Genomic DNA, 26824 nt, shown 5'->3' on the forward strand with positions numbered 1-26824 from the left:
ATACCCTCTCTGTTAGTAGAAGCATGAAATTTTGCTTTTAAAACTCTTAACAGCTTCAAATTAGCTATAAGTAACCTTCTCAGGGACTTTTGCTTGCTTTTAACCTTTAGAACCATGAATACTGGAAAGCAGAAGCATTGTTAAAACTCATTTAGCTTATTTGCTTATTAAAGACTGGACAGTTTATATATACTGCTTCAGTTTTCAGAAGGCAGAGAAAGATTAGCAAAACCCGTTACATGAGTAATATCTGATTTTTATCCCTTCAGGTTCAGTCCTGATCTAAAAGGACCTAGTTTATTTAAAACAACCAAGTCAGAGGGCACTCAAACAGTCTCCCTGTTTCAAAGATTTAGGGAGCTTTGAGAAAAAGATTGTAGCAGGTCTTCACTTCTAGCACTGTGTCAATTGTGCAGGTCCAGACTTACTATCTATGAAGCACTGAGAAATGGTGAATATATGTAATCAATTCACATTGCCTTAAACTACTGCAATAGTCTCATTCATGAAGTCAAAAGTTGTATTTTCCTTGTATTTTGAAAGGTCTACTCCATTTTGATATAGCAGATTTTTTTATCATCATGTGCCATAGTTCACATAGCTTTTTTTAAAAAAACCTTAAGACTTGCTGACAAGTTCAAATGAACAGACATTTTCACCAAGCATTTCAAAGTCTAGAAGTCAAGTCCATTATTGTTCATTTAATCCAGACTTGCACCCCTTGAAGAGTGTAAAAAAACCAGGCTACAATGTAAAAAGTTGCAGTACAATAGGAGAGCTATTCCAATAAGTTTCTGAACAGAATTTGGGACCATCTCTCCTGCCCCACCCCACACCCTCCCCTCCCCAGCTATTCACATTTAAGTTTTACCTCTTTCCATGTTTACATATATTTTTGAATAAACAGCTAAAAAGTTGTTGCTCTGTTTTGGCTCAGTGGATCTTCAACGCAGATATTCAAGTATTAAGAAAATGCAGCTGAACAAGGGTATGTGTCTTCATAGTATAGTTTACAGAGAAGCACAATATTGACTAATCTGCAGTATATTCTACCCCAAATCCCTGAAGAAAACTTTTTAACTTTGGGATCTGTAGCCTGTTTCCAGAGCTGGTGAAGATCATCTACATGTCCATGAGATGTCATCATTTTGTTATAAATGCAGGGATGATATGGAGCTTTTCCTTCCCCAGAAAAGAATACATGATATTGTGGTACAATTCCCATTTTATTGGCACAAAGACCCATGAAAACGTCATCTATATAAAGACTTGTATTGAGAGTCAGTGAGGCTTCATATACTTTTGCTGCTACATCATTTGATATTACATATGCAGCTCCTGCTGTGTAGTCAGGGTAAGAGGGCCACTGGTACATTTCATATGGAACATAGTATTTGCTACTCTTGTCTCTAACGGGAGGGGATCCACGATGGACACGACCAATCCAGAGATCTTGAACACCCATTTGTGCTAGACTTTGGAGATAAGCAACAAGATTTGGCATATGGATAAATATATCATCATCTGCAGACATAATGAACCTGGCATGAGGACAGTAGGCATTCACCCAGCTAAACTGCAAAAGCAATTTAAGAGTAAGATTGTGAAAAGTATCCGAGAAGTCTTGCTGAATCAAATCATTGTATTTCTGGTCTTCCAGCTGAAGTTCTTTTTGCATCTGTTGTTGCTGCAGATGATCTGTTGGTCGTCCTAAAGCAAAAAGAGTTTTAATGTTGGCATCAAGTTGAGAACGAACATATTTCTCATTACCCCAAGTTTGTCTAATTGCATCCCTTCGATGACGGTTTTCAGGAGAAGTTTTCACAAACAACAGAAGAAGGACATCCTGCTGCTGACATTTCTCTCTGTGGTTGATCAAGTACTGGTAGCTTGATACTCTGTCCAAGTTATCCCTGTTGACAGACAGGCTGTCATTCACAAAATGATAGCTATTTATGAGGTATCTGTATGAATAAGATTTCATATGGCTCACAATGTGATTATCAAATGGTCCCCAAAAAATCATGAGACACAGTATGAAGCAAGTGGCAAATATCTGCAAAAAATGGCATTTTCTGACTCTTCTGGAACTAACAAACATTCTGATGCAGTTTCTATAATCCTTACTCTTGTTCAGGATCAGTGTTTTTACAGTGCCTGTGTTTTAGTTTAAGAGCACAGTGTCACCCCTTCAAGACAAGTGTCCGTTGTAAGGCATGCTGTCTTCCATTCAGTATCCTTTCACTCAGCTTTGTTCACAGATTTCACAAGTCATCTTTCTCAAAAAACGTTTTCCTTTGTTTGAAAGAATGCAGACAGTTTTGAAAGGTGAGATTTTCAGATGATTATTTTCCTTCTGGGACATCTTGAAGCGAACGCCACAGCTCTCAATCAGATCTTCTCGCGTGTGTTTCCTTCACGAAGATGAATACCTACCAGTTGTAAGGGGGGGGAGAGAGGAGAGAAGTTTTAGTGAGCTGTTATTAACATGTCTGGTTGTAGGTTTGGTCACGGAAATGAGCTGACTGCTCAGATACTCCCCATTAGCATCCACCTACATCACACACACCACCACCACCCCCCCAAAAAAAAGAAAAAAAACAACCCAAAAACCACCTGGCAGCAAGTCAGAGGTTGTCAGTGGCCCTGAGCAAGCTCGAGGGAGGCAAGTGAAGAAGGGGAACCAGACACAGAGGCTTCAATTCAGACACAAGAAACTCTTTTAGAAAAACCCACTGTCGTTAACCGACGCTTACAACACGCTGTTTAAATTCTCTAAGATAGGAGGGAAGCCACACCCTACAAGTGGCCGAGTTTACACGTTGTCTCTGCGGCCTATTGACGAGCAGGCCCAGGCTGAGCCCGCGCCCGGATGTGGGAGCGCCGGGCCACAACGGCCAGAGCCCCCCGGCCACCGCAGGTCCCCGCGCTGCCACCGCCCCTCCACCAGGAGCGCCCGGGCCGAGGGGGAGGCCGGCGGGCAAGGCTGCCGCCGGGCTGAGGGCCGCGGGGGTGCAAGCGACGCAGGGCCGGCCGCGCCGCAGCGCGGTCCCCCAGCTCCGCACGGGGCCGCCGCCGCCTCCATGTCATCCCCTGGGCCCTGGCACTCCTCCCCCTCGGCCCGGCCGGGCCCCAGCGCACTCCCTCGACCCCCCGGGCAGGACTGCCGAGAGGAAGCAGGCGTTTGACTTCCACAGGCAGCCTGAGACTGGCCAAAAAGTGCCGCCAGTCCAGCGGCAGTGGTTCTCATTATCGAACGTCCCACGTACGAGCTTAGGGCCTCTGGTTTTTGGCGATGGTGCAGATCGAAATTGTTTGGAACCCGAGCTGCGGTTAAGAGGCGGGTTACCAGCAAGAAGCACAGTCAGTGAGACACCCCTGTCAGACACAGCTACTAAGACCAGACAGCTAACACCGCGGTGCTACCATCTCTACTACCAACTGGGGTTTAGTGAAGAATCCAAAGCACACAAAAAACACACGAGTCCAGCCTCCTCACCCTGCAGTTTGTAAAATTCAGTTCTCATAGCCAGAGTTGTCTCTGCTATCTAACAAACAAGAACAGCCTGAAGTAGCAGCTACTTGTTCATCCTGTAAAAACCTGAGACTACAGTGTCAACCAAGAAGTGTAGGACCAGCACCGTAAGGAATGGCACCCCACAAGCTTGTCGCACAGAAACACACCCCTGAAGAAAGAGAGCACAATCACTATTACGTTAGAAGTTACATGCAACACAAATGTTTTGAGAGTTTTCTACCCATTTTAGGTCCTGCAACTAGGTAGCATGATAAGAATGAAACAGACTATAGAGAGATAAGAAAACCTGGAGCAATGTCATGGTGTAGTTATCTACCACAGGAAGGGGACTGGCTGCTCAAACTGGAAACAGCCCATCGGTGCAGTTGAGGCTTGCAGATTGTAGTGCATAACAGAAAAGCTGTATGGGCAGTTTGGTGAATAGAAGTCAGTCAGCATTTTTTATAGTATCAGTTTAAACCCTTTTTATTTTGGAAACATGAAGTTAAACAATGCACCTCAGAGTTATAAACTCAGCAACTTTACAATAGAACGCTACTGCAAAGCTTACTCTTGTTTCAGATGAAGCACAGAGATGCAGACAAGCTGGAGTGTTACAGAAATCCAGACATCAGATAGCTCCTTTTGGCGGAGTGGGTCTGAAGATACCCACTACTTCCAGAGAATGAAGATAAATTCTGGTTTTCCCCTCTGACCTAGATACCTATTTGTGCTTTTTTCCAAAATATCTGTACTCTGCATGAAGCTGACCAGTTTGACAAATGCTGCAGCAGCATCTCCCCCAGCTAAGTTCACAAAGTCTAAAAAACCCAAAAAGGTTGCCTCCTGCCATCATAATAGCTTAAAAGCAGCTGAATGACTCTTCTGAAAGTAAAGGGAGCACAAGACAATCTATTTAACCATTTGAAGCAAAGTTTGCCTTGGTAAACACAAGAATCCTAGTCACCAAATACAATTCTTTTTAGATTACACTTAGATAACATGTTTTGGCAAAAGTCTGCAACTGCCCATGTCACCTGGTAAAATGAGACAATAGTCAACACCACAAAGTGACAGAAGTCACTGAAGACTAGCAGTGAAACTAACCTACATGACAATTACTGCCACTAGGGAAGAATAAAAGCCCCCAGAAAAAAAAAAAAAAAAATCCAAAAATCCATCACATCATGGAAACAGCTTTAATTATGGAGCAGATAGCAGGGGACAAGACGTGCACAGACTAAGTTTTCTGCTCCCTAGCACTCCCCTCCTGGAAGTCAGGGATGCTGAAAAGAAAGCTTAAGCTGCTCCTTGAAGAAGAAACAAGCCATAAAAATCAGTTGACTAAAGGCTGGAACAGTCTGGTCTGTCATTTCCTTGATCTAGGGTCACAGGAATCAGATCAGCCTTCAGCAGACCAACACTGTTCAGAATCCTCAGAAACATACCTCTCAGGTAAAACTTCAAAATGCAGTTACAGGTGAGCAATACTGGTGAAATTTAAGGAGGCCTATACCTTTCCCCCCATCTCCCTCCAAAAGCCTGGAGATTCCCATTGAAGGTGACAACGCACAAGTGGAGTCTCTTTCATTGTCAGAACTTCCTATAGCCCATTTACAACACCCATCCTTTGGGCTTACTCCCCTTAACAGAACAGGTTGGGTCACCACAGGAGCTATATACACTGACAACTGATTCTCATTAAAAAACCCAAAACACACCAGTATGTTCTCCCTAGCCAGAGGAAACATTGCAGAACAGAGATAAAACCATGCTTGACAGCCATTTTTCTGAACATCAGGTGTTTTGCCTCTTGGTGTACATTTTCTTGGAAGCTTTTAGATCTACTCTGAGACTTGAGAGAGACTGGGAGATCCAAGCACCCACAGTGCCTGTAGCTAGCTGCCTTTTTGGTAGATTGAAGATTCACAGCTTCATGTGGTCTTCCCTCAGTTGCAAGTACTGCAAGCTTTTTTCACCCTGTAGCAATCCTACCCTTTCTAAAGGGGCTTGTTATTTAAGCTTTCAGTGTTACAACATGCATGACTGTCATCAGAACATAGCAACTGTTTACAATTCTGTGTTTTCCATTCAGTATATATTATGGAATGGAAGTAGAACTAGCATAGTTTGTTATGCAAACTCAATAGTTTGTAGAGTGACCACTGTGGAACAGCAGATCCCTGGGGAGCTACATTAAATGTTCACAGAACGTCAATTTGAAAAAAGTCAGTATGAAGTTAATTTCAGGATAGAACAGTTTTGGAAAGTCCACTGTCAAGAGACAGACAAGTGCTGTCTGAAGAAACACAGACGCCTCAGACATGAAACACCAGAGACAGACCCTCAAAGGAGGAGCCATGAAGAGACGACATTCACACAAAAGACACTCCAACATGGAGATTTTTTTCCAACTACCACCACCCTGATAAAAACCTAAACCCAAGAGAGACCAACTAAGACTGCCCTGAGAGAAAACCTCACAACTCCCAGCTACAAATTTTGTCATGTATTACAATACACTGGGCTTCAATTAATCTGTAATACATTCAGTATACCACATCCCTGCATAACATATTTTAGGACAAAAACCAAAATCGTAACATATAGTTATTTTTTGCACCTTCTGCCTAGGACAGAAGATGTTTAGACCACAAGTGGCTTTTCTAGGCCACACCGGATATTCCAGGAAACACCATTTTAAATAGAACCATTTTTTTACTATCAGCTTGCAGCAACTCTCCCTTTCACATCAACAACTCTTTGAAAAAGTTCAGAAATCTACAAGAAAGAACACCTCAAACATTACCTAGTTTCAAACAGAAGTCATCTGAAGAGCTGCCCAAACTTAAGTCCACATCTTGTCCTTGGCTCTGCCAAAGAGCCACTTAGTTTAAGGTTGCAGTTCCATGAAATGGTTGAGCTCAATCAAAAGCTTACTGCTGCCGTCTGAGGACAGCCTTTCACTCTGCCCTCTCATCCTCACTACACAGACCTTCCACATATTGCAACAGCTCTGGAGCTTATGTAGTTGGCTCAACAAGCCCAGTTCATCTCCTCCCAACCTCTTGCCTTCAAAAACCACCTGCTGAAACCCTGAAGAATAAAGTATCAGAAAGTAGTCAAGCTTTATCTAGAGCCTAACCTAAGTTCACAGCAGGACTCAAGGGTTGCTTTTGTAGAACCAGATGTAATATTGTTTTTAAAGATTTCGGTCTTTTCAGTTCTAAGGCTACTTACCAGGCTCTATGTTACTACAGAAAACTTGAAGCCCTAGGGTTGGCTTTTGGTCTAAACTCAGGATAGTCCTGTCACATGAGCTTCTCCATATCAGCTTGTTTGATAGTGGAGTGGGATGTCCAGGTTAGAAGGCACATTGCAGAGATGCTCCATTCCTGCTGGAAGACTTCAGATGTTATAGACCTAAACTGCCACACCACTTCTAGAGCAATAAGTGAATGTGCCCAACCACAGAGGTGACAAAAGCAGACAAGCTGCAGTTAAAGCTGCAGAGACTAAGAATACCACTGCCTGGATTTAAATTCAGATTTGTGAAGCCTAGTGTAGCAGTGAGACCATCCTGAAAAGAGTGGCTTGGATTTCCTTGAAGCTTTCAAAAATCTGTTTAGAAAGAAGCTACAGGGTTCAAAGAATCCATTTTGGCACATCTGAGAGTTTTGTTTGTTAAGCAGAATTTAAAACTTTTTACAACATACGGTTTCTAAGCAATTTAAACAGTTGTAACTCCTATGAAATTGAACTCTTCCATCTCCAGCAATACTGATTTATGTACTGCTTATACCAAAAGACCAAAGGAAATCTAGTCGAGTTCACACATCAAATAAGCCATCAAAACAAAGTTACATGTTTATCAAGATTTTCCCTTCTGACTAATTAAAGGGCAAGAAGGCATGTCCCTAGCTTAATGGGAGCACAGCCTAAATGGACATTGCTGCTTACAGATTTATCTACAAGATTATGTAGCCCAGGTTCCTCTTACTATTTTTCTGTTGCTGACATCTCTTCACAAGTCATGCTATCTTATTATCTCTGCTCTGGCCTATGGCCTCCTCCTTCCCTCATCAGTGTTTGAAGAACTTGTTACGCATTAAGAAGTTGCTTTGAAACTAATGTTCAAGTTCCTCTTATATATGAGCTGTATCACAAAAGAAAACTGAACAGAAACACTGAGCGAGTTACTGCCACAGTGACAGAAGTCATTTTATGAAAAAAAGATGCAGTAAGGTACTTAGCTAAACCTTCCTTCCTACATAGTTTGTGAGCACTGAGATGGAAAGAAAGCACATGCACACAGCCTGCAAAGAAAATAATTTCAAGTAATGTCAAAGCTTCCACTGTTATACCTTGTTCCATACAAAACTGGTGAGAAATGGAAGTTGAACAGGTATCCTGTAGGAAAATATGGTCACAATGACAGTGGGATTAACAAAAAGAAACAGTCTTGTGCTATAAAGGTTTATGAAAAGTTTAGAGTGAGGTCATGGAAGTTACATCAGTAAGGAATACTAATGCAGGGATGACTGACAGTAGCTTTGAATATTTTGTTTCAAGAACGTTTAACCCATCTTCTGCAATCTCATATGCAGGCATTGCCTGTAAATTCTTTAATTTGCTTGCAAATTGCAGTCAGGGTATAGTTTCCTGGGATGGTAGAATCAGCATTCTTAGATGCTTTTGGTGCACGGCTTGAGGACTTCTGAAAATCAAGTGTCTGTTCAATCTGAGAAGGTGAACATCCATCACGTTCCAAAATATGAACTCCTTAAATGATTCTGAAGTTGCTCAATCAAGAGCAATCCCCTCATTAAAAAAAATGGGCAAAAGTACAGTACTTCCTCCAGGGGAGCTTTGTATCAGAACTATCTACAGCAGCATGCAGAAAAATGAGACATTGAAAGCTGTTACCACTTCCTGCTTCTCATTGATGTGTAACACTTACAAGTGCTGGGGCAATCTCTGAAGTGTTCGTTGGCAGAGAAATTCAAAGGATGGCAAAGCATTAGATGGCAACTGAGTAAAGCATTTCAACTCCTTCAGGGCTGAAAGCAGAAACAGGTTGTAAATGCTTAATACTGCCAGGAAACAGCTAACTGCCAGTAGAGATTTACCTTCTACAGAGGTTTTGAACTTGCCCCGGTAGAAAGGAAGAGTGTGATTTCTTGTTTCCCTTAAGATGAGCAGCAAGCTTCCCAGCTGCTACAAGCAAATCTAAATGGAGACATCTGCCAGAATGGACAAACTTGCCTTCTTAAGTTGCCTTCATCAGGATCAGTTCCCTGAAACAGCTACTGTGCAGATAGCAGGACAGGAGCAGGACCGTATATTTCAAGTCTATATTCAGACTGCAACTTTCAGTTGCTTTAACCTGCCATATCTGCTGCAGACTCTCCCCATACAAGCTATAAAGGAGGACTGTGTTTTCCAGAATGAAAGCCTCCAAAATGAGTCATTTTGTTCAAGGGATTTTGCACAAAACACACAAGCACCAACAAGAAATTATTTGCTTTGTGCAGACTGAGTGAAAAGAGCCAGTTCTTTGTAGTAAGAATAAGGATAATATTCTGAAGTTTCAGTCCGGCAGTGACATGATTGAGGCCACATGACCTAATTTTGTCACACTTCTCAGAAAATGAAGTACTTCCAGTAAGGCAAGTCAGAGCTCTAAGACCCAGCTACAGAGGCCATAATGGTACCTACTGTACAGCCCATCACATCTGTTTTGGCAGATGACAGTGGTGAGCTCTAATACTACACCGAAGAGCAATCTGCATTTATGTAAGTTCATATTTAAAGACATTGCTGTTTGTATTTGGAACCTTCTGTATGAGTGGTGTAAAGAATTTTCTAGTGACTATATATCACTTACTCTCAGTAAGGAGAGGATTATAAATCCACCTTGCCTGCAAAAGTGGGCGAGGACCACAAAAGGCATTACAAAAAGGGCTAGCTTGCCACTGCTTTCCAACCCACATTAGCGTATTCACCTCTTTACAAAAAAGACATTTCAGGCAACCTTGCAAGAAGGACATCCCATTACACATGGCAAGCTTTGAGCTGAAGGTTGAAGAAAACTGGTTTTCCCATACTAGAGAAAGCAGCTGTGAAATATCAAGCAGTGAAGGATCCAGTCCAAAGCTCAACACTGGAAGACAAGAGAATGCAAATTCCCTTGTTCCGTACATTAAGGATGAATCCCTGTATCATAGCATGTTAAAGAACTGCAACATCACAGCCCCACCTCATCAGTAATTCTTTCTGCTGCCTGTTTTAAGTAAACTGATTCAAATATTTGCAGCTAGATCTAGATGTTATTTCCTATCTATTTCCCCCACAAACCTAAAGTGATTTCTGTTCTAGTCCATGTGCTGTAGCTGTACAGCCTGATCTTCAGGTATCTGAAGCAGACTTTTTCCATGCTAGCTGTCAAACTAAAAGAGGAAGTAAAATTTAAGACTGACAACTAATTGCAAGAAGACTTAGTTTAAGCTGCCTTCCTATGGACCTCACTTTGAAACTTTCTTTTGCCTGGTAAGAATACTTTAAAAAAAAATAAAAAATACAATGAGTTCAAAAGCATATGAAGGACTCAAACAGATGGCTAACACAGTTGTACCATGGCCATTTCTAAACCAGGCTAGACTTTGCTATCCTAGTTCCATGTTTGAAGTTTTTCATTCCAGAGTAAATATTCTCTAACCTGCTCTCCAGTTTATCCCTCTTCCTCAGACCACACTCTAGCCTATAATACCAATTCTGCATCAAACTCCAGATGGATCTTCCATATTTCAGAAAGAGTTTATAGTAAAAACTTGGATGTTACACATCAATAGCATGTGGGCACTAAGGCAGGAAGACAGACAAATGAAAAGTTCAATATGTAGATTAGTATGCAGGGGGTTTTGTGCCAAAGCATTATTTTCTTTCAGTTAGACCAAACATGTTGAGATTTAAAAGTCAAGTCAAATACTAGTTAACCTACAGGGTACAGGAACTGGTGGAGTCTTTTAGTGTTCTATTAGACTCATTCTTTCCTTTTCAGATTTAAGTTAGCACAGATCAGAGATGTGAATTCATGAGTCCACATAGCAGAGTATCATCCCATCTAAACTTCCCCAATCAGCTCAGCTGCATAAACTTGCCTCTCTCTCTTAAACATAGCTTATTAACCTTAGCCAACATCATGCTGACTTACCATCCAGACACCATTTATAATCTATACATAATTGAGAATGACAGAATTCCTGGATCACTCCTTTACACATCAGATCTTTTCCTCCACTAGTTTATGTTCCCAAACCTACAAGTAGAGCCCTGGGAGACAAGTCTGCAGGTTTGTCTGCCAGCAAACCACATACACAAGAGTTCAAGAGCTGAAGAACACTAGTGCTGGTTCCCATCCTAACAACACCTGGGTCAGCAAGAACCAATGTCACTTTTGTTAAAAACTCTTCCAACTTCAGTGACCTAAGTCATGTCGTCAGGAACACAGCCTGGCTTTCAGTTCTTTATACACATTGTATAAATTAAGGAGCAAATTGGGTCCAAATCCTATGCATAGGGATACTAGACAGTACAGACTAATTTTCTCTGTTGCTGGGGAAGTATCCAGGTCTTCAGTTTCAAGGCTGTGCTTTCCCCAACACATACACACACCCTGCAAGCACAAGGTCTAACACTAGACTGAATCCACCATGCAGAGATCACCTCAAGCAAAGCACACCTACACAGAAGTCTCCTAGTAATTTGTCTCAAAGCAAGTATAGGATCAGCCTAGAAAAGAAGCAGTTTTACGGAGAAAAACAATACTTGTATCAATATCTAAGAAAGCATCTGAATATGTAATTAGATTTAAAAGATGAGCGTTCTGATGAGTGAAAAAATCGTGAGGAAGAGAACCTCTTTAAGATGACCCCCTAATGGCTCATCACCCCCACAAATGTAGGAGAGCTGCCATTGCCACAACACTTCAAAGCCCTCCTCTTGAGATCACCAACAGCAAATATTGCTTCAGCCACTTTCTCTTTCCTAACACCCACAGATTTACAAGCACTTAAGAACAGATAGTCATTGCACACTGTTCCCTTGGCCCTTAAGAAAAGTCATGCCTTGTTCATTCTCACCCTCTCCTGTTCACTGCTGTGCATAGCTGCCAGCAACTCTTAAGCAGAAAGAGAAATGTTATATACTACTCAGGCTCAGGGAAGAGAAGGAGACTTATTAATGACCCTGTCTGCTTTTTGGATAATCTCATCTAGTGGGATGTCTTTTATTAATGGCAAATTAATCTATTTGAATCAAGCAAGCAACCTATCTGACCATGTATTCACTTCCTGTTTAGCATCTGTACTTGAGTTATTTTCTTAAGAGATCAATTCCCATTTGGGGTAGTTCAGCACTAATTTGCTAAAACTGTTTCAACGCATGCAAATACAGCAAAAAGTGAAGTCTATATATATACTCTACATATATGTATTTTCTGTAGAAGCATGAAGTATTAGTCATGCAAGATACACCAACAGAAGTTAAAGAACTTTAATTAATTTAAAGTTACATAAACAGCACCTCGAATTCAGTTAGTCACCCTAGATTTAGGCAAATCATTATCTAGAAATAGCAAATGAATCACTGTCCATTTCTCCTAAATCCTTGCTTCCAGACTGCAATTCTGAAAGCATTCAGTCTTCACTGTCATAAGAAAGCCCTAAATAGTTTTAAAGTTGAAACTGAATAAAGATGGTAGAAGCATTGTGTTAAGAGGTACATGTAGTCTGAGTAAAAAACTCCTGTCAAACAGACACCATCCAAACCTGTTAGGTTCATGCTCTCCAATATATCAAAAGATACCCATTCTTGGGGTTATTATCAGTTTGAAGAGAGGGTTAAAGAAACAGCAAAGAAAGTTTTGCTAAAGCTAAGCAAGCTGGAAGAGTTGGCCACCAGAGAAGAATGTTTTCTGCATTTGCAACAGCTCCTAACAATAGTCACCGTTGTTTTAGTTCTAGCTCTTCCATGAGATCTGGACTCATATGGCTAGCTAACCTTTTCCTTTAGTTCAACAGTGAAGTATTAAGCTAAGTTTTATTTTAATTACTTTATATGACTACGTTAAGTTTCAAGGCTTTAATGTCATTTTCACATTTTCAACAGTTAAATACAGTCAAATATTTCACATCAAAGATGTTGGTTCTTTGTAAATTTAAAAAAAAAATTCAATACAGAAGGCTCCTACATACATGTTGGGGGTCTCCATGTTTGTTTCAAGCAAACCAGAAAGACACAAACATCTCAGATTTTCTGATAAAGTGGATGGAGAACCATCTCAACATACACAAAGGAGCTGCAGATTGGCCATAATAATAGCAGTGCAAGGCTTTGTTTAAGCCTGTCTGCAAACTGGGTGGGATGAATGCTATTAATCCTCTCCTACATCTGTGGGAACCAAGGAGAATTTTGGCCTCTTATACAGCCTTTTCTGCAGCGCAAGAAGGCGGAGGATTGAACAGGAGACACTCATCTGCTTTTTGTTGTTATGAAATATGGGGAGCAGTAACAGCAAAGGCTCATGGCAGAAAAGCAAAAAGGACCAACATCCCCCACATACACTTATGAAAAACATGACAATACAGTAAACTGTAACAACTTAAGCACAGCATCCTGCAGTTTCTAGCTTACCACAGTTGACGTACCCTCACTGACAGCTGCCAACAAGTCACTGGCCATAAGAAGCCACAGAACAGAGGACTGAAATTCCTTAGGCCTAGTTCCAATAAAAGTCAAACAGAGGAACTGCAAAACACTCCCAACATTTTTAATCAGCAGTGAGATTTCTCTAAGGCTACAGTCTTTGTAAATTAAATGAACTTGTGCATTTGCCAGAAGTATTTGTCTCTGCTTAGGGGAAATAGATAGTAGGCCACACAATTTAACAACATGAAGAGCCAGTGAAAAATAATATATTAATATATAAAATATCTAACTGTTGTATATATGTGTGTATAAATATACACACACACTTTTATGCAAGACTAATATAAGGCCAAGAACGTAACTGGACTACATACAGCATCAGCATACATGCAGCACCAGATTAAGAACTGCTGTGAGGACAGTTTAGTGAAACAGTTAAGTAGACACTACAAATGGAATTCACTGGGAGACAGACCACAAAACACCAGTCTGCAGACTCTAGAAGGAAGCTACAATGGTGGGAGCAGACAGGGATGACTTAAGGCAGAAGGAAAAACAAAGACATCCATTAAAGAATCTTGATCATTCTAGAAGGTTGAGCCTTGAGAACAATGCAATAGAAAGTCAGTACTTGTAATTACCACAGGTCTTTACGCAGGTCTTTTGCACAAAGCGGCCAGAATCTCAGAAAAGAGTCAGTCATAAATATATTTGCCACCCCTATTAGCCACTATAAGGGTTTCCTACTAAAAATGTAGCCAATAAATATTTTACTGGAAAGTTACAAGGAAGAGTCACAAAAACACTTCATCCACTTCATCTAGTCTTAACAATAGAACACATGATTACAACCCCAGTATACAGTGTGAAGTGAAAGACTAATCTTATTTTAGTTAACCAAGTCAAGTAGAAGAAAATCTATCCATCCTGTTTCGTATTCCATGGAAACACACAACTAAGGGGGGGGGGGGGCTGGGGTGATGTATGATAAGTAGCAGTTTAAAGAACAAGAGAAACTATAAATTTCCTGCCTAAAACAAAAGGCCAGTTTAATTCAATTGGCACAAGCCTCTTGAGGTCTTAGCAGGCATGAAACTGGAAGAAAAAGTTGCAGGATGAAGCAGGAAAATAAATGTGAGCAGAAAGTAACTTACTGGGCCAACAGTAACTTAAATGTGAAGCAAGTTGCCTCAGCTCTAAACACAGAGGACTAGCTAAAATCCCTTCCTTCACCAGTATGCCCCAAAGCACCTCCAACAACATAAGCCACGCTGACAAAAGGAGTTCTGTATTTCAAAGTCGTTGCACCTCAGTTGGTGAGGTTAAGTTACTGCACCTGAAAGGTGTCAGTGTACCTTCAGAGCATGGCAGCATTCCTGAGAGTTCTGAGTGATCACTTTTTATTCAAGTTTAAGACTACTACAATCTGGAGATGGCACCAGAGAATCAATCTTGACCTCAGGAAACTGGTTTTCAGCAAGCAAACTTGCTCTGCGCTACAAAGCACAAACTCCTACAGTCTATGGTCTTAGCAGTGTGTAGACACAGATCCCTCTTCAACAGTCCTTCAAACTAAGTTGCTTTTGCTTACAACATTCCCTTCTTTTGAGGTAATTTGTCCACAGGTTGTTTAAGTACTCTTGGGATCCGATAGTTTCTGAGTTATTTGGGCATGTAGCAGCAGCATCTCCAAGATGCAGTTCCATCTAAGCTGAAGATCAGACTATGCAGCCACCCAAACAACAGGTAAACTTCAGGACTGGTCCAGGTTCATTCTAAAAAGTTGCAATTCCAAACTGAAGGGGTTGTTTCATCATCCTGTTTCCATATGTTGTGGTGCTTTCCTCACTGACCACAGAATTTAAGTCAAGGGTTGTCTTTCAAAAATCCTTCTACAGCATTCCCCACTCTGCTGCCAAGAACAAATGTCCTAGTCACAAAACTCATAAAAGAGGGGATACCACCTCTCAAGTGTCCATGACTATTATTTTAGTCTTCGAAAGCCTCAGTTCAGGATCTGGACCACAATTTCCCAAATGTTGCAAAAATTCCAAATATTCAATGTCTCTGGTATCAGTGAAAAATCCTGCTGTCACTAGGTGGATCATATGCTGCTTTCCACTGGCATTTAAATATTAGTTATTACTGAGGTCTGCTGAATATTCAGACAGCCTTACTCAAGATGCGCATATCCCAGGAAGGTGAGGAAGGTACTTTACTAAACTCCGCAAGCCATATGGAAGGAAGAGCTAGTAGTGCAATGCTAATCCATCACTGCCTCGTTCCTTCCACCACTTTCTACCACTTCCACGGCCCAGCAGACCTACTGCTGTAACAGCAAAACCACACTCAGTTTTCCAAACAACAAAAAACCCCCTCAGTACTTCTGTACTTTTAGTAAGTGACACGTTCAAGTTCAAGAATTACCCAGACAATTCTTCAGGCACAGACTGATAACCATGGGAGATGAGGCAACACTAAGTACATCCTAGATGCCTTAACAGGTACAGAGTAACACCAAACACATGAGCCACTGGCATTTCAGAAGATAAACGATGACTCGCAGGGTTTTCCACATGCTTCTCCCTAATCTGTAGGTGAATTACCATTCCTAGCTTCAGTACTCACTACTCCAGTTTGGCCAGATGTCAGAAAGACTGTCCCAACTACTGCTCTGGGCAGCATGAGCAACCAGTTTGCTTCTTAATAATTTAGGATCTTAGAGAAAGCAGAAGTGGTACAGTTTTGATTCACTCAAGGAAGAGAATTAGTAAGCAGATTACGTTTCTAAGCAGAACACAGACACCCCAACCCCCAAAACCTTACGAATGAAAAAGTCTGCGTTTTCCCTGAGGCACTACATTTCTGTATGTAAGAGACAGTGGGCTTCTATGAAATTAGTTCTGTGCAGAACAAACAGTAATATTCATAATACCAAAGGACCACCCAGCTCTATGCGATGATCCAGCCTTCTGGAATACTGCTAGAATATTCCATGGCTGTTGCTATCAACAGTGATTTAGTGTCTCCTGCCCTGCTCTACAAGGGGGTAGGGGGGGTAGGCATTTATCCTCACTTAGATTACAACTATTTTCCCTTTTTTAAAATAATGGCTTTGCCAACCCCATCTTTTTCCCTTTCGAACTGCTAGGAGAAATGCAAGAACCGGGGAGAAGTGAGGACAGCATCATACAAAACAGATTCCACCAGCTGCAGTAGTAGTTTCAGCCCTGCTGCCGGGAGCTCCTCGGGCACAAGCCTCGGCACTCGCTGCAGCAGATGGGGCAGCACGTACCGAGCTCCCCACTGCTTTGCGTAGCCAGGACAGAATTACAGGCTTTTTCTAATCACTGCCTTGCACTTCATTTAGTTGCTTACACTGGAGTAAAGCCAGTCTCCCATCTCTAGCTACTCCCCGATCTCGCTCCAAGCGTTGACAGCGCTGCTCCTCCCGAGCAGCTCGGGTGTTCCCCGCGCCCCGACACCGAGGGCGGCCCAGGCCGCTCGCCCCGTGCCCGCCGCAGCCCCGGGCAGCCACCCCCGCCCCCAGAGCATCCCAAGCCCTTTCCCAGAACCTCTAAAGCCCAGGAGGATCGATAATTCTCGGAAGCGCGCAGCCGTGCGGGGTGGCGGTGCCCCCCGCCGCCTCCGGCGTGTTTCCGCCGATTGTTGTTGCCGCCGCGCCTCACCCAGCGGCTGCGGAGCGGCCTGCCGGCACCCCCGCCAAGCCCCAAATTCAGCGCCAAAGCCATGGATGGCTTCGCCCCCACCCCCCGGGGGCATCCGCGGAGCCCCGCGAGCAGCCTGGGAGGCGGGGAAGGGGCAGAGACGGAGGGGAGAGCGAAACAGCTTTCGGCCATGCGGCTGGGGCGCCCCTTCGGGGGAACAAAGGAGGGAGCCGGCGCGGCCCTTCCCCTCGCACACCTCCCGCCGGGCACGCCCGGCCGCCGCCTCCAGCCTACACAGCTTCAACGTCGGCAGCCTGCCCAAGAAACCAAAAAAAACCCAAAACCAACCCCCAGAAAACCCAACCCCCCCCCCAAAAAAGCTTGCTTTTTTTTTTTTTTTCAGCTGTGCTTAGCGCAAAGGCGCTTTTTGAAAACGTTCGGTATCTCCCCCTTTCGCCCAACGCGTTTTCTCCAGCCGACTTTTTTCCTCTGGCGTCCTCAGAGTTTGGGCGAGTGCTTCTCCCGCCGAGCGGCCGGCAGCCGCCCTGCCTGAGCCACCGGGGAGAGGGGGGAGAGAGAGGGGGGAGAGGGAGGGGGGAGAGGGGCTCCCGCCGCTCGTCGGGCCGGGGCGGGGGGGCTGCCCCAGCGCGCCCGCCGGCGGCTCCCGTGTTGCAACCAAGGGCTGAGCAGAGAAAGTCCCAGCCGGATTTGCCAGTTTCTTGGGTGGGAACAGTTGAGGAAAAAACCCCCAAAAATAACAAGAACAAAGAAAAGAAAACCACACCACAAAACCCCCGCGCTTTTCCTGTAGAAGTAAAAAAAAAAGCAACCCCAAAAATATGGAGAAATAGGAACCCGGGAGGGGCTGCCGGAACAAGGGGCGGGAGGACCCAGCACTGCTTTGAATGGGTTATTTCATCGCAGTGCTTGAGTAGCTGCGAGTTGTACCTCCACGGCTCGGGGGATGAGAAAGACCTGAAAAAAACACCAAAAAATTCTGAGTTTTTTTCTTCTTTTTTTAAAGAATATAACCGACTGCCAGGCAATAATCAGAGTCTGAGGGGGAATCTGCTAGGCGGCTACACAAGAGACCTTAAAACGGCGGTGAGGTTTGGGTTTTGTTTATCACAGAAGTTTGAAATCCCAAACCCCGACAAAACCCTTCTTTAAGAGAGGAGCGAGGCGATCGCGTACGGAGTTCGTGGATACGGTCTGTAGCAAAAACCTTTTAAACAAAGCAGATGGAAAACTTGTTTGTCCAAAGCATGGAACCGCAATTCCAGAAAGGCGGATAAGTGAGACACCCTCCTCCCCTGCATAAACCAGCGATCCCCGAAGTCAGACAGAGGAAAAAAAAGCGTTTAGGAAAACAAGATGTTTTCGCTAATTTTAATTACCCAGCTACTCGCTTCACACGTGAGGAACGAACGACCCGACTACTCTTTGCAAGCGAACAAACTTCGCGAGCGGGGGGACGGGAGGAGCCCCGCGGATCCCCGTACCTCACCGAGAGCCGTGGGCAGGGACCGCTCTCTGCTCCGCTCCCTCCGCGGGAAGAGGACTCGCCCCGCCGCAGCCGGCACCCAGCCCGCACTCGGGGCCGCCTCATTCACCAGCAGCATATAGGATCCCTCGGTCCCGGGAGCCAATGGGCTCCTCTTCCTCTTCCTCCTCCTCCTCCTCCTTCTCCTCCTCCTCCTCCTCCTCCTCCTCCTGCTCTCCCTCCTCCCCTCCCCCCCCGCCGAACCTTAGAGGCGCTCCGGGCTTGGCCGTGGATTCCCGCTGCTCTTCTCAGATGTCCCACTGTTTATAGACACCCTGCCCGCCTGCGGCACTGGGTGCCTTTGGGATTATCCATACTCCCGGTGTACCAGATGGGTGCGATATTTTTTTTTTCCTCTTCCTCTCTGCCGAGGAGGTGGTGAGGGTGAGGCTGCTGTGTGGGGAAACAGTGTCTTGCAGTGACACTCAAAGTGCTAAAACTAATGTTTCTTAGAAGTTCAAAGTTACTTATATCTTTAAAATATTTTAGGAGACACGATAAAACTTCAGCTAATTGCTGCTCTACGTCTCCGAGGTGCTAAATAACATATTGTGGCTAGTTAGTTTGTAGGTCACAATGAAACGTTTATTTCCCTTTCTTGTTGGAAATCTTCAGAGACGGAAGGAAGAGTGGGTTTTAGGGGGTTTTTCTCTTCCGCCCTCCCCACAAACCTTGGTGACTTTTTTGCATCATCTTGAGGGGAATGCCAGATTCGTTGAAGTACATCAGTAAGTCAATCTCCGTGGTCAGTACACTGAGGTGGAAGTATTTAAAAAACAAACCAAGGTAAGCACTATAAACATGCCCTTCATTAAATACACTTTTGCAATACTTTTGTAAAGATAAAAACGAGGTTTAAAAAAAAAAAAAAAAAGCTCGTTCAAATGAAGTTGAAAAGCCACTGTAACGCTGTGCCTCTATGGTTTATTGGAAATCTGAGATTTCTCACTGAACATAAGTATCAAACACAAGCCCGTTGTGTATCTTCCATTCTTTCACATGTGTGTGATTGATCTGAATCATTCCTGACCTCATCACTGACTTCATAGAAACGTAACTGTTGAATGTCATGACAATTAGTGTCTGTTTGTCACTTTAACAACCATAAATCTGACAACATCTTTGTGAGGTGAGGACTTGTTTTCTTTTCACACACAAGAGAGAAAATCAGAGATAGGAATACTGTTGTCAAGGGCACCCAGCAAGAGTAGAGCAAGGGTAAAACCTGAGCAGTTAAAATCCCACGGAAGGATGTGTTGCTTTGTAATACTGGTTTTGTTTAGGGAAACTTCAAGGCCTAAGGATTCCTTCGCTTGATCTCTTCTTTCTCCTGTTGTATGTGTTAGTATGACTAAACACTTTACAGCAGCCTTCCCAGATTTCTCTTCGTCTGTTTGATTCTTCAGTAAGACAAAATATAATTCTTTATGATTGGCAGTTCATCCTAGCAGGAAAAGCTTGTAGATCATGTGCAAATTTGGCATGTTATCTAAGCAATGTTTAAATAACAGTAGAAATAACCTTATAAACAAAGCATCATTCATTTTTATCACCAACACAGCAATTGCTGATTCCTTCCCCAGTTCATGAATGGTTTTTTTTCTAAGTTTATTCTTCATTCTTTTAGGTGCCATCCCATTCAAGCATTTTATCAGTGATAAAATGGTCCCTTTCAGAATGTGAAATTCTCAAGGATAGATATTTAAAAAAACTTTAGAGCACCGATTTCTTGGCAGGTGATACCAGTTTTTCCTGTTTTCGTTTTCAGTTGATATTGGTAAACCAAGTAAGAAAAAAAAAAAAATAGCAGCTGGATTCTTCCTTCCACAACTAACTGTAAAAAAATAAAAACCTAGCCATGATTCATTTATGCTTCAACCAAATACGACTATAAGCATGCAATTTTAACTTAGTATTTTTAATGTGTAGGAGGCCAACTTGCCAAACACAAGCATGAAAAAATCTCAACTTGGAGCCTTCCAAAGTAAAATGCTCCAAAGGCATTTAAAAATTAAAACATTTCTATGTTATCTGTGTCTTGATAATACAGTTTCCAGAAAATACAGCTTCAAGGAGTCACATTTGCCAAATCAGGACATATCTTTAAAATTTAAGGTATGTGTATGAGGAAACATGATTCAGACATAATTACAAAATTCCAAGAACTAGGTCCATAGAAAGCAAAGTCAGAAGTCTTTAAATTATTGAACAAAAGTGACTGCTTCTAATCAACACGACAAATAGACTTGGTTAAGTGTGACTCAGTTTGTCTTACAGTTGGGTCCACTTTTCTCCTGAAAAGTGACATCCGCTCAAAGGATGAACAGCCTTTCATTTATGCTCACTAATTCCCCATCTTGGTTGATCTAATTTTTCCCCAATTTAAAAGAAGCATCTCTGTCAGTGAAGCAAGCAGGCTTCATCCTGCTTCTGACCTGAAATTACAATGGGAGAGTTTCTATTTGTATCACTTCAGGGATTTTATTTTGCAGTAATAAAAAAAAATGGACTTATTGTCTTCTCTCTCTTTCTGTCCTTTTTTTTTTAAAAAAAAATCCAAAATCCTGTTAGCGTCATATCCTCTGTTGAGGTAAAAACTTATTTAGAAATAAAGCTTCACGTCTTCTCTTGCGCCAGTAATGTTGTTAATGTTCTTTTAGAACATTACCCTTATTTGTTTATAAATTAAATCTTTAACACCCCATCCCAGCCATATCTTGTTCACTTTGGCCCCAGCCCTGACAGCATGCATAGCAGGCTGCATATCTAAACCAACAGAAAAGGAAACAGCGCTATTCAAACACGCTATTCTAAAAAGCCCTTTCGACATCTTTTTCTCTGGGAAACGCCTACCCAGCGTGTGAATCACACTCTGTCATGCTCAGCTACAGCACACACAGGTCTCCAGAGGTGTTCAGAGAGCAGAGTATATTGGTGTAAGGGCTGATACTTGAGAAGTGATGCAGGAGGGTACAGTCGTATGCTTGCAGCAATGGGATTTTAGACAGGCTGCTCCCTTGTATGCATACAGCCATCTGGCACAGTTGGCCTCACCTCTGGCTGGAGACTTCAGGCCCTATTTCAGCTTAGATAATGAGTTGGGAAGATTCAACAGGGGAGAAATACAATACCTAGATGTTACAATTTTGTAGAGTGAATTGCAAGTCCTGCAGGTTTGTGTTAGGCTGCTCTGCTATTTGTGTTTCCTGCTCTTGGTGTGAGCAATGTCATTTAGCTATTCTTGCCCAGTGGGACAGAATGGTAGGAGTCATTTGTTTCTAGAAAAGAAAACGTAATACAGAAGCCTGCTTACCAGTTAAGTATTTTTATAAGGAGGTTGGGATCAGAGATCTGTCATTTAATGGTTCTGAGCCTTTTCATCTACGTGGAGCCCTGACAAAGTCACACAGTGCTCTCAGAGGGGTTGTGGAGTGCCTCTGGCCCAGCTGCTGCCTTCTTCATCACATAGATCCATTCCAACAGGATGACCTGCATGATCAAACAGCAGTTGTGTGCCCAGCTGTTGCATCCAGTGCAACCCAGTATACAGAGCCTGAGTTTAAGATTCAGGAGAGGAGGTATTTGATTGATGTAAAGAGGAATTTTAAATCCAGAAGCGCAGTTCTGTTTGATAAGCCAAACCGGCACCCTCCATTCCAAAATCATAATTCTGGACTCTCATTGCCTTTACAATCAGGTGGCCTTTGTAACTCTTGTTACATCATATTCTAAGTGAGAGCCTTTTGGCTTGCATTTTCAAATCTTTCTGTGTATCCATGAGATGTTTCCGTATGAGAAATCCAATGGTCTTTCATAATCACATGACTCTGAACTTAGACTGTAAGTATTAGATGGTTGGGCATTTTTGATAAAATCACAAGGAGGGCGACCCTTTCTAGTTCATTTACACAAGTGGCTGTAGGCAGCTTGTATAGATGTTACTGTAGCAAACTGACCGAAGTTCATGGGGTCCTTATTACTGCACTCCTTAGTATCTTATACACATTAACTAGAATAGTGTGATATTTTGCAATTTGTTTCCAACTGTTATTATGGGGAGCTGATTTGGTATCATTTTATGAAAGGAAATCTGATTCATAGGTCTATTCTGATTATAGTTTCACAATCAGACTAAGCTCATTCAGGGCTGCTGCTGCTCTCCTGTCTTTCTCTTTCCGCATGCCCACCAGATGTAGTCCATTTGTGTTCCTTGTGCAGCTGCAACTGTGCAGCTAGTATGACTTCTTTTCTTTTTGTGAAGTTAGTTTTGAGTTGGGACAACTCATCTTGCTCACTGGTTTATCTGAGTGTCCATGCTGGTGTACAGTTGCTGTCAAATGCAAGGGAGGGGGCAGGTTGGAGTGGCTGGGAGCATGCAAAGGTGCATATTTATTCCTTCACAGTTGTGGAGTGGATAAACTGATCAAAAAAATGCATCCAACGAGTTTATATTGATCCCCAGCAGATATGAAATGGAATTTCCTGTAAATCAGAATATTTTCTGGTTGTTTGGTATTGGATCAGATTCACCCATCATTTTTCTAGTCCGTCTTGCAACAAGGGCTGGGAGACCTTGTTAGTCAATGTTAGTGCTTCCCACTGAAAACACAAAAGTATGACATGTTGCTGGACTTTCTGACCACAGCTTAACACTTTTCATGAGATGCCTCCAGATCTTGCACATGGTGTTGGTGATATCAGTGGGTCATCAATGTGGCCTTGACAGTGATCACTTATGAGCACAGCAACATGTATCTTGAAGCTGTAGGTGTGCAGTGGCAGTGGCAGGAGTTGCAGTAATGTTACTTGTGTCTGATCTTCATTCATGTCTATTACTGCTGAATAATAAGCTGGAAAACTGCAAGGCATTTCTGGTTTGGTGCTCAGATGTGGGATGTCATGTAAGTGGCATAATCTCTGCTTTCTAAATTAACTTCTCATGAGACTGTAAACTCTCCTAGAGCTTATATTCAGATAGAATTAACTTAATGAATGACCATCTCTAGGGTTTAGAGTCAGAGGTATCATGTGACTTAAATAAAAGCGAGTCAAGTTTAAGAATATGGGATGGCCCTACCTATCACATGTGCGCGGAGCACTTCTGTATACATGTAAAACAGCCTCCAATCATGTACACAGTCCAAACTCATTGTTTGTCCTCTGAACATGCACATTAAGCTTGCTTTACATGCTGAGGACATCTGTAGAGCACCTGGCATCACTACTTCTGCACACCAGCAGCGAGCTGTCACTTTGCAGTCACATCCTGGAGTATGCAACTTGCAGGTCTATGCCTGAAGGTGCCTGTACCCCTAAATCCAGGTTCCAAAAGCAGATTTGGATATGATTCAAATTTAAGAGTACTTTAAGTTCAGTGTATATTAAGATATTAAGATCTGGGTCGGGCCTACCCTCAGTGTTATTGATCTAACAAGGACTGGGGAGCTTCGTAAATCAGGCAGAATAACTAAGTACATCACTGAATCATCAGGTTGTGTGGGTAGAACAGGATAGCGCTTCTGCCCTGGGTGAAGAATTAGAAGCTATTTTCAGAATGAGAATATTGTGCCAGAGCCCTATTCTAAATCAGCAATAGCAAAGTTGCACTGACATTAGTTCTGGGAATTGCTAAATTTAGGTATGGACTGGTGTCAAAAATACTAGTAGCTCAGGGACTGCAACTAAAAGCTTTGCTGTCCAAGTGCTGGTTGTAATCACCAGAGCTGCATATGGCAGGAGGGAGGGACTAAGATCCCTGATTTTATTTGCTCTTGGCCAAAGATGCAGAGCCTTTACAGAAGGCAGAGATAAATCGTAGAATCACTGAATAGTTTGCGTTGGAATGGACCCAAAGACCATCTAGTCCAACCCTTCCACCATGGGTTGGGAAATCTTTCAGTAGATCAGGTTGCTGTCCAAGCTGACTTTGAACCCTTCCAGTGGTGGGGCATCCACAACTTCTCTGGGCAAGCTGTTACAGTGTCTCAGGACCCTCATCATAAAAAATTTATTCCTCGTGTCCTATCTAAATCTACCCTCTTTCAGTTTAAGACCATTGCCCCTTGTCCTGTCACTACAGGCCCTGGTAAATGTCTCTTTCTTATAAGCCCCCTTTGTATTTTGAAAGGCTGTAATAAGGTCTCCCTGGACCCTTTGCTTTTCCAGACTGAACAACCGCAAAAGGGGAAGTGAGTTTCCCCTTTTATATAAGATCCATTTCAAAGATTTCCCTACAGTGTGTAAATGCAAGATGTAACAAATGTCACATTATAATATAATATAACATAACAGAGCCTTCTCTTACAAATTGAGATAAGGTGGCTTTGGTGAGTGGTTGAGACCTATGTGTTACAGTAGAACCCCAACAGCATGTATTTCCAGTCTGATTTCCAGACTCATCAAAACTTTCAGCTGCTAGAGGGGAGGAACTTGGAGCCTACATTTTAAAAGAGAAACTGTGTTCTTAACTTTATTGTTAGGCACAGAGGACTGTTTTCTTTCACCAGACTTAATGAAAGAGCAGTCAGAAGGAGAATTTTCAAGAAGCCACTAGCCATTTCTTGTCTGCCATCATCTCTTTCAACCTTTACAAAATCTTTGTTTTCAGAGAAGTTTCCCTGTTGGGCAGATTGGCTCCAGCACTTACAACAATAATTACAGCCTAAAGGGTTGGGAAGATCTTTGAAGTGAAGTGAAATATATGCTGCCATGTCGGAAGATCTTGCTGCTGATAGAAATGTGTGTAGAATAGCAAGAGGAGACATATTCCTACTATGGATCCAAATAGTTCTGGGAACTGAGAAAATTATTATGAACGGGAGAAAAAAAAAATCTCATTGTTAGATTACAGTGGTTTATTGAATGTTCTGGAGGCTTCCTGAAGTCCTTGTGTCCTTGCTTCCAAAGAATCTGGGAGGTAGAGAAAGCTGAAATAAACACTTTCAACATTGACATTCTTTCTTACAAAATTTGCACTTAATCAAGTATCAAAGAGGGGTAAGCAGCCACTTCTGCTATTATCTCTCATACCTGCTTGCTATTGGATACTAAGGTTATTTTAATACTGTTCAGAAATTCCAGGAATTCCTCAAATTTTTTTTCTGTGCAGTTGTTCTGCTGCCTGCTGGCTCTGGACAGGCTCCTGGAATGCAGCTGGCCACATGCACATCCTGGATGGTTGGTTTGTTTTAGGCACATGGGGACATTAGGATCAGAGGTATCTTCTGTCTTGTCCTGTGTCACAGGAATATGTGTGCTCCACTTGAAAAGCACTGGAAACTTCAGGAAGCACCTAGTCAATGGGGGGGCAATCCGTATCATCTATTGGATGGCTACTTGCTATGCTTATCCAGGACTTTAGTAATAAAGTCCTGTTCTCTCCCACTCCCTGATCCATCACACGGTTTATAGAGCATATGCAAATAAAGGCTGCTTTGTGTTGGCCTAGAACTGGATATATCTAGTCTGAAGAAGCACGTGTGGGCCCTGAAGGCTTCTGTTTGTTTCTCCCCTAAGTGTAGCTCTATCACCTCTCCATAAAAACCTCACTTTGCTCTGACATAGCAGGTTGACAACAGTCCTTGGCCTTTCTGTATTTGTGTGAAGGACACCTAGAAATCTCAGGTCATGTAGGCAGAAGCCAAGGAGCAGAGGATGTTACTCAGCTCTCTTATCACTGCCAAGCTGATGGACGGGGAAAGAGAAGGAGAGGCACTGGTATGGTTTTATAACACCTCAGTTCAGATGGTGCCACTTTCTTTTTAAAGGGCTTCACAGTGACAGTCTCCAGGCTAAGAAACCACTGAAACAAACTAGGAGCAATCACACCTCTCAGGGTGTAAAATACTTCAGACACAGCTCCCAAAGTATACCTGTCTTCCCTATACACGTTCGCACCAGTTCCAATACAATTTGGTTTGAAACTGCTCTGTAGGTCAGTTAAGGGAGTGCTGAGCACCTCACATCCTCTCATTTACAGCAGCACAAAGAGCGTGTCCTGTTGCCCCATCAGAATGTCAGTGGCTTGCACCGAGGGTGCGCTGATCTAAATAATTGTGTGGTTTGCAGGACAGTAGCAGACAGGACATAGCAGATGGGAGATCGTTCAGTCCTTTGTAGCTACTGATGCAATGGAGCAGTGATTTATCATCTGCACTGTTCAGTAAATCACCAACTGACTTTATTTCCTGCATTTAACAAGCTGCTCACTAACCAGGAATATAACAGCCAGGCTTGGAAAATTTGTGACATATTCATGTTTAGAATGCTGTGTTTACTTCTGAAAATTCACTTAGGTTTTTTCATCCATTCTTTCCTCACACGGGTCTTAACAGGAATTCTGTTCTATATAGTATCACTTGTCTGTCAGGCAGATCCTCTGCAAAGTTC

At 42.7% G+C, this 26824-nt stretch overlaps 2 protein-coding genes across 16 annotated transcripts in view; one reads left to right on the top strand and one right to left on the bottom strand.

Annotated features, from left to right (window-relative positions):
* Window positions 1–26824, top strand: part of MCF2L2 (MCF.2 cell line derived transforming sequence-like 2) — a 185600-nt gene that overhangs the window by 97030 nt on the left and 61746 nt on the right. The gene's annotated exons all lie outside the window — the stretch shown is intronic.
* B3GNT5 (UDP-GlcNAc:betaGal beta-1,3-N-acetylglucosaminyltransferase 5) lies at window positions 877–18465 on the bottom strand. 2 transcript variants are annotated; one of them, XM_074912649.1, is made up of 2 exons: window positions 18401–18465; window positions 877–2432 (listed from the first exon to the last, which is right to left on the bottom strand). In XM_074912649.1, the coding sequence occupies exon 2, from the start codon at window positions 2099–2101 to the stop codon at window positions 965–967; it is 1137 nt and encodes a 378-aa protein (XP_074768750.1). In that variant the 5' UTR covers window positions 2102–2432; window positions 18401–18465; the 3' UTR covers window positions 877–964. The 2 variants fall into 2 exon arrangements, with proteins under 2 accessions (XP_074768750.1, XP_074768751.1); XM_074912650.1 differs by lacking the exon at window positions 18401–18465 and adding an exon at window positions 16801–16897.

This window comes from Athene noctua, chromosome 8 (genome assembly GCF_965140245.1).
Source record: "Athene noctua chromosome 8, bAthNoc1.hap1.1, whole genome shotgun sequence".
Lineage (NCBI taxonomy): Eukaryota > Metazoa > Chordata > Aves > Strigiformes > Strigidae > Athene > Athene noctua.